The sequence below is a fragment of the Meles meles genome, chromosome 1, assembly GCF_922984935.1.
Source record: "Meles meles chromosome 1, mMelMel3.1 paternal haplotype, whole genome shotgun sequence".
NCBI lineage: Eukaryota > Metazoa > Chordata > Mammalia > Carnivora > Mustelidae > Meles > Meles meles.
Window position 1 is genome coordinate 122145837 of NC_060066.1, and position 7585 is coordinate 122153421.

Below are 7585 nucleotides of genomic sequence, written 5' to 3' on the forward strand. Positions count from 1 at the left end.
TGACTTGTACTCTTCCTCTCTGCACTTTCCAGTATTAGTTGGAAAACAGGACGCACGTCCATCACAGAGACACAGACAGCAGAACACATAAACACGTACATAGCTAATTAAAGACAGAGCACTGAGACTTGAAGACTGGGAGATACTGAAGAAAGTAGAACAGTCTCATTAAGTCCTGGGGAAAGAACAAAGGTGAGGTACCCTTGCCTACATGTTTGTTTTCATTCTTATAACGAGTAAAATATTAAAGGCATTCTATGATGGAGTCTGCAAAAGATAGCAATTCCTCCCATCCTTGCTAGGATGGGCATAGTGCTCTTCCCACCAAGAGCTGGAGTCTATTTCTCCTCCCCTTGAACTTGGGCTGACCATGTGACCTCCTCTAACCAAAAGAATATAGCGGAAGTGATGCTGTGAAGGTCAGGGCCTAGACCTCAGGAAGTCTAGTAGTTTCTGCTTTTACTTCTGGAGGTCAGCTCCCATATAAAGAATCTCAGGACAGATTACCGAATTATGAGAGGCCACATGCAGGACAACCAAGCACCCCAGCCGACAGCCCACACCACAGCCTCTAGGCATGTGTGGCCACCTGATACCCTTCAGCCCTGGACAAGCCCAGCCTACTCCCAGTGGAGCAGAGACAGATGGTCCTTACACAAGCCTGCCCAAATTGTAAAATCATGAGGTGAATGGTTGCTGTTGTTTCAAGCCATAAAATATTGGGCTGGTTTGTTACACAGTAATATGTGACTGGAGCAGCCTTCTCTGCATCAGATACTGGATGTCAGGCTTTATCTCTTTTAATCCTTATTTTTCACATGAGGCACTTGAAGCTTATAAATTGCTCCAAGTCATGCAGCTGGTAGTAGAATTTGAACCAGGTCTGCCTGACTTCAAGCCTTCCCTCTTTCCTCTCCCCTCTTTCACCCAGTGACCTTCACTGTAGTGGGTCTGGGTTGGGATCATGGGTTTAAGAAAGAAAAGATTCCTAGGAGATAGTAAATCTTAGACAAGGCTTTGAGGAGGGAGGGGGACTGTTTTGGCTGAGAAAAGTTTCTCAGCCAAAACAGTCCCCCTCCCTCCTCAAAGGGACTTTGAGGGCTTTTCTGTTCACAGCAAAGGTCTATTTTCAGTTGAGGCAAAGTGTCTGTTCCAGCTTTTCTCAACAGGAACACTATAAGAATGAAGTCCCGGTGCCCCCAAGGCATCCATTGTATGTCATAAATTAACTTCTTCTATGCATTCAGAACATTACTAATTATGTAGCAACTTGGGAAAGCTGAGAAAGTAACCACACAAATTATTTGTAGGGTCTAATGCCCTTGCTGAGAATGCTGGGGTGGGTAAAGAATGGGCCCAGAGTCTAGAGCCAGCTAATCATGCACGCATTGGCCAAGAAGCCTCTCTCCAGCTAGGCCAGGGCCTAGGTCAGGAAGGAGTAGAATACTCCCAGCTACTATCCCCTAAGAATCAGACCTAAGAATCAGTTCGGCCTCAGCCCACAGCCCCATGCCTCAGCTGTCTGTTGAGTACTCAAGGACCACCCCTTACAGTTCATCTATTCTGAACCTTCATGATAAAGGAATAAAATCTTCACACTGAACAAGACTTCCAGTCACAGTTAATCTTTCCACATTCAAGAAGGACTGTCCTGGAATCCTTAATTTTATCATTTATGCATTCAACACTATGGAGTTCCCTCTGAACTAAGGCCTACCACCTGCCTGGGAGGGTGCAATCTCTTTGTTAATTCATTTATTCACTATTTATCCAAAATCTTAAACATCTGTTCATCTATCTCATTTTGGGGTTGAGCTAATGTGGACAATTCCCAGAGTAATGGCCTTATGCTGAGTAAGAACTCTCATGCCTGAAATCTGTATTTTCTGATTTTATTGTTATTTTGACGGTGGAGAAATTTCAGTTGCTTTTTCTTTCTGGTACTGCAACAGCTTTCAAAATCATAATTTGGTGACAGGATTTTATTTATTTCAGAGAGAGAGCATGCGTGAAGGGAGAGAGAGAGAGGGAGAAGCAGACTCCCCGCTGGGCAGGAAACCCAATAGGGGGCTCCACCCCAGAACCCTGAAATCACTGCCTGAGCCAAACGGAGGGGGCCCCCCAGACACCCCTGGTGACAGGATATTGAGAGCGAGTTTCCTTAGGAGAAACAAACTGCCAATTTGCTAATTAATGAGCAGCTTCTCTCCTTACACTCTACTTCACCACCACCTGCCTGGAGAGAGGGAGGCACCCAGCTCCAGCCCTCCCACCTCCCACCCAAATGCTACAAGCTACTGCAATTCCACCTTCACCAGCAAGCCTACAGAAACCCAGGCAACCCTCTTCTCTCAGCTCTGCTGCCTGCAAGTCCAGGGCCTCCCCACCCGGCCCCTCAGCCCCCCACTGAATCCCAAGGCCTCTTTGCTGCCTGTGGCATTTACTTCAGGAACAGCTCACGCCTACAAACCTCACCACCTCAACCTCATGGCTAAAAACTAGGAAGGAAGCCCCCAAAAAGGCCTGTAAATAGCCCAGATAATCGTCATAAACTCAGGAGACCAAAGCTCTCCTGCCATTCCTCTCGATTTTTAAAACGTTTCTAAGAAGCCCTGGTAACTGGTGGCCCAGGCTAGTCACAGGCAACCGCTGGGAAACAACAAAAAGGGAATCTCTAATGAGTAGGCTTAAGCATTTTACAAACACAGCTTTTAGTCTGAAAGCGTTTACAGGCACGTTCAAAAGCCCCTGTGGCACGCGGCCGAAAACTCGATGGAACATAACTGACAGGATCCTCACTTCGCGGGGAAGCGAGGGGCCGAATATACTCAAGCCTGCCTGCCTGTGACGGAGGGGTCTCCGGTGAACTGGACCCACCCCTCCCTACCAGAAAAGCCCGTTTCGTTTTGTTTTTTTAAATTACACCTCAGCTACCTCACGTTCTGAAAGTTCTAGCTTAAAAAGATGATGGGAGATGTACTTCTTACGGACCCTCAATATACCTAAGACATAAATGTCTGGGTGCTCCCGCAACTTGAAAAAATCACAATTGAGGAAATCTGGCAAATGTGCTTGCAAACCCAGCAATCTTCCGGAACCGAATTCCCTCAAGCGCCGCGTTACTACCAGGCCTGCCCGGTGAGCCCTGGCTCCGCCCAGTTGGGGGAGGGGGCAGAAAGAGGCCGCGGGCCCGCCGGCCGCGAAACCTACATTCATTGGCCAGGTCCCTCGCGCCGCGCCACAAGACCCCGCCTGCTCCGTAGGGAGGTCTCCTGGGCACGCGCGCGCGCTCGCGGACTCCCCGCTTCAGCCCTCCGGATGGAGTCTTTCTTAGAGCCGCTCTCCGCACGGCCCCCACCTGGAGACTTCCGGCCGGCTGCCTGTCGCTGCCCCGCCCCCGAGGGGCGGGAAATGCTCGGATCCGCCAATCACTGGACGTCTGTAGTTGGGGTGGGTGGAGCCTAAGAGATTCGAAAGGAGCCCCACCCCTTCGGGGCTGATTCCCGGGACTAAGTAGTGGGAGGCAACCACCTTCCGCAAGAGGTGAGGCGGGGTGGAAAGTAAAAACCGAGGGTGGGCTGGAGGTGTGGTGTGGGTGTGGTGCCGTGGGAGTGGAAAGGTGATTTGGGTAGAGAAAGAACCGGAGGATGGTGGCGGGGAAGAAGATAGGGGGTGCACACTGCCCCCGGTGAGGAGAGAGCAGGTTGTAGGGGGGCCGCCGGGCAACCTGGGGAAGGGGGATGGTGCGCCCTCCGCACGGTCTCTGGAGGTAACAGGGCTGTTAACAAGGGCAGGGGCTACTCCTGGGATTCTTGCTTTACCTCCAGCGTGTTCCCCCACCCCTGGCTTGCACCCTGAGTCTAGCTGGGAGCCTTGGGCAGGGTGGAGACCTGAAGAAAGGGATATTTTCTCTCCAGCTCAGGTCTCATCTGACTCGTGCTCCTGCTGGCTGGAACATGGAAGATTTGGAGGAAGGTAAGGAAAGTAAAGAGGAAAGAATGAGGCGCTGCGGTTGAGAGCCCTGTTGGCAACCTGAGGCTGGCATTCATTCCCTTCTCCCTTACAGATGTGAAGTTTATAGTGGATGAGACCTTGGACTTTGGAGGGCTGTCACCATCTGACAGGTACCATCCTCTTTGACTTTCGTGCTTTCCTCCAACAATGCCTCTTTGTCTCTAACCCCTTACTGCTGAATTATTGTTCTGTGGGGTCTGGGTAATGTAGCAAGGCTGGGTGCCCTGCGGCTGCTGGGGGCATTGTTGACATGAGCCTCAATGACTCTACTGGGGGAAGGGAAAAGGGATAAAGCTGGAACGAGATTTCAGGATATTAAGAAGGGTAAGTGGATTTGCTGCATCTTCATCCTGGCATCATTTCCAATGTAAGGATTAAAGGCCTATTAGGCCTCATAGGACCTGGCGTCTCATCACGTAGAGGCCATATCTCACAGCAAGCATAGGCATTGGGGTTTGGGGTTGTATCCCTGGCTCTGTTGAGGGGGGTGCCCGGTCTCCTTTGCACAGTCTCCTGCTCTCTTCTTTGTGGGCATGGTGCCTGGTTTGTTTTCTGTCTCAGTCGTGAGGAGGAAGACATAGCAGTGTCGGTGACTCCAGAGAAACCCCTCCGAAGAGGACTTTCCAATCGAAGTGACCCAAATGCAGTGGCCCCAGCCCCCCAGGGGGTGAGGCTCAGCTTAGGCCCACTTAGTCCAGAGAAGCTGGAGGAGATTCTCCATGAGGCCAACCGACTGGCAGCCCAGCTGGAGCAGTGTGCCCTGCAGGAGCAGGAGAGCACAGGTGAGGGCCTGGGGCCTCGCAAGGTGAAGCCCAGCCCTCGGCGGGAGACCTTTGTGCTGAAGGACAGTCCCGTCCGAGACCTGCTGCCCACTGTGAGTTCTTTGACTCGGAGCACCCCCTCTCCAAGCAGCCTGACACCCCGACTCCGGAGCAGCGATAAGAAGGGGTCAGTCAAGGCTCTTCGGGCAGCATCTGGAAAGAGGCCCTCCAGTGTGAAGAGGGTAAGTTTGAAGGGTCTGGGTTGGATGTGTCCCTTCAGGCACAAGGTATGACTTGGTACAGCCATAGAGTGGTTTCCTTGTTGGTAAATGGGGTTAGTAAGATTCTACCTCAGAATTATTGGAAGTAAGCAAAATACTGTAAGCAAAGCACTCACCACAGTGTGCACATTTCTCTGTAGTGTCTATAATAAGCTTACGGTAAACATTATTGGTGAGGATGATGATGTTGGCAGCTAAGGTCTGCCCTTCCTTACTGGGATGTAGGCAACTCTCCACCTCTATTTCTCAAACAGCCATCAGAACAGATTCTTTTTCCATTCTAGTTCTATTTTTTCTCTCTTTGTATTTCAGGAGTCACCCACTTGCAATCTGTTCCCTGCATCCAAAAGCCCAGCATCTTCTCCTCTTACCCGGCCCACTCCTCCAATCCGGGGCAAAGCTGGACCCAGTGGGAGAGCAACAGCAAGTGAGAAGGCTTGGATAGCAAAGCTGTGGGTGAATGGGAGGGGGGAAGGATGTGGAGCTGACCCTCTTAATTCCTCTACTTCATTCCAGCAGGCCCACCTACTGCTGTCAGACCAGTCTTGGCCCCACAGCCTTCTACCAGCAACTCTCAGCGCCTCTCTCGGCCACAGGGAGCAGCTGCTAAGCCTTCCAGTCGACTGCCTGTTCCCTCAGCTATCCCCAAGCCTGCCAGCCGAATGCCACTCACCAGCCGGAGTGGACCACCCAGCAAAGGTGCCCTTCCTCCAGCTTCTCTGCCAACTCGGAAAGGAGTTCCACGACCAAGCGCTGCAGGGCACAGAGGTGAGGAAGAGTGGACATAACAGTTGGAAGTCAGGAGGAAAAATGCTTACCCTTGTCTAGCTTGAATGTACCCTTCCAGAGCTGGGAACAGTGACCACTCCCTCCATCTTCATTACCACTCAATTTGAAGATGGTGAGACTGAGTTAAAGAGAGGATGTGGGCCCAAGCAAAGAGTTTGAACTGTGGTTCTCAAATACCTCATGTTTTTTACCTTGGGTAGGAAGAAAGGCACTAATCCCAAACTCTGAGAAGGTCACTTGAACTCTGTGCTAACTCATTTCTCTTGTCAACCCCCATCAAGTTCCCATTTCTCAGCGACCAAATCTTCCCACCCCTGGTGCCACCCGCAGCAATCTTCAGCCCCCCAAGAAAGCTGCAGTCCCAGGACCTACCAGGTAAGATCAGTTGAGATGCTCTCTCCCCCATCCTCTGGGCTTCCAAACTGTTGTGGACACCAGCCCTGAGTATTGTGTAGCAAGGTGGGGATGAGGAGGAGAGCCTGGAGAGGCAGGGAATCCCATTCTTCCTTCCCTGAGAAACTTGAGCTCAGCAGGTGACAAATGGACTTGCAGAAGAAGGACAATTTAAAGCAGTTCTTCCTTCTGATTTTTTAGGTAAAGAGATTAGGACAGCAAGCAAGAATTCCGTAGCAAACCACTACAGTCACTGCCTGGACTCACCTCTGCTCGGCCTCCCAAGCCCTCTTGTGGAAGACAGGCCCTGACTCAAGCGAATCCTGGCCCAGGAGCAGGAGAAAGAGATCCCACCAGGGCTGGTGCCCCAGCAGTAAAGAGATGGGAGATGGGGTGAATTAGGGTTGAACTGGAGGGGAGTTAAACCCTGTGAGTTGAAAGAGGATTAGGGAAAAGAGGTCGCCTCCTGACAGTGAAATTAGCAAGCAGAAAATGAGAAAAGCCAGAGAGTAGTTTGTCCTCATCCACCCCCACTCTTGTGTTCAGTCCCAGAGTTTGATCTTCTTCCCAGGCATTGGTTCACTGGACATTTACATGTGAATGGCCTCTGTAGCTAACCGCCCCGCTCCCTGAGGAGCACCCTCAACTGGACTGCAGGCCTGTTTGGAGAGGCAGAGGCAGGCACCTGGTCTACAGAACGTTTCCTGCAAATTCTGTGACTCCTAAAGGGCCAGTTGATGATAAGCTTACATCGGGCTGCGTTTTTCTAAAACAAAATGAATGTATTTTTTTAATCTCTGTATATGTGAAAGTAAATTCTCCAATTTAAAACAAATTTGTAGTAAACTCCTGTGTTTTTCCTATGAGGGAGTCAGGACGAGCTTCCCAGGCTGGGCCTAAATAGGCCAAAGGGGATTGTGTTGCAAACTCATCAGACCGGGATCACCCGCCCTCACTTTGTTGGCATTAGATGGGAACGGGCTGCCTTCTTCCAGGATGCATATGTTACTGAAAGGTCCAGATCAATGGAAATATGTGAGTGAGGCTATCAAGGCAAGGTCTTGGTCAAATTGTTATTTATATCCTAAGCTTGGGTGACCTTTCCTGGCAAGAGCACGGAGCCTTCTGAGAATGCCTCAGCATCTAGTCTGCTGTGCTGATGAGATGAGGGGACCCTTTTGTGGGTATTCTAGTACTCAGTTTTGCTTACTGCTTTAGCAGAAGATACTGGAACACCTCATCGAATTCTACCTTATATCATTAGAATTGTTGGGCCTAGACTTGAGGGCTGACACTAGGTTTTATAAACCTCTGCCATGCCCGGTGTTATGATTTGTATGTGGCAGA

General features: G+C 50.6%; 1 protein-coding gene across 8 annotated transcripts; it reads left to right on the forward strand.

Annotated features, from left to right (window-relative positions):
* Window positions 1-111: 111 nt before the first annotated feature.
* PSRC1 (proline and serine rich coiled-coil 1) lies at window positions 112-7058 on the forward strand. Of its 8 annotated transcripts, none has more exons than XM_046015242.1 (8): window positions 112-192; window positions 3918-3975; window positions 4067-4124; window positions 4576-5017; window positions 5369-5483; window positions 5573-5824; window positions 6127-6220; window positions 6440-7058. In XM_046015242.1, exons 2-8 carry the CDS (start codon window positions 3957-3959, stop codon window positions 6441-6443), a joined length of 984 nt encoding a protein of 327 aa, XP_045871198.1. In that variant the 5' UTR covers window positions 112-192; window positions 3918-3956; the 3' UTR covers window positions 6444-7058. The 8 variants fall into 8 exon arrangements, with proteins under 8 accessions (XP_045871198.1, XP_045871258.1, XP_045871248.1 ...); XM_046015302.1 differs by lacking the exon at window positions 112-192 and adding an exon at window positions 3310-3543 and having other exon boundaries at window positions 5369-5508; window positions 5696-5824; XM_046015283.1 differs by lacking the exon at window positions 112-192 and adding an exon at window positions 3316-3543 and having other exon boundaries at window positions 5576-5824.
* The last annotated feature ends 527 nt before the right edge of the window (window positions 7059-7585 follow it).

What these genes read in the sequence shown, in the direction of transcription:
- PSRC1 (XM_046015242.1), top strand. An exon ending in CAGTGGGAGAGCAACAGCAA is followed by an intron (nt 5,484 to 5,572) that starts GTGAGAAGGCTT and finishes ACTTCATTCCAG; the next exon opens with CAGGCCCACCTACTGCTGTC. An exon ending in AAGCGCTGCAGGGCACAGAG is followed by an intron (nt 5,825 to 6,126) that starts GTGAGGAAGAGT and finishes ACCCCCATCAAG; the next exon opens with TTCCCATTTCTCAGCGACCA.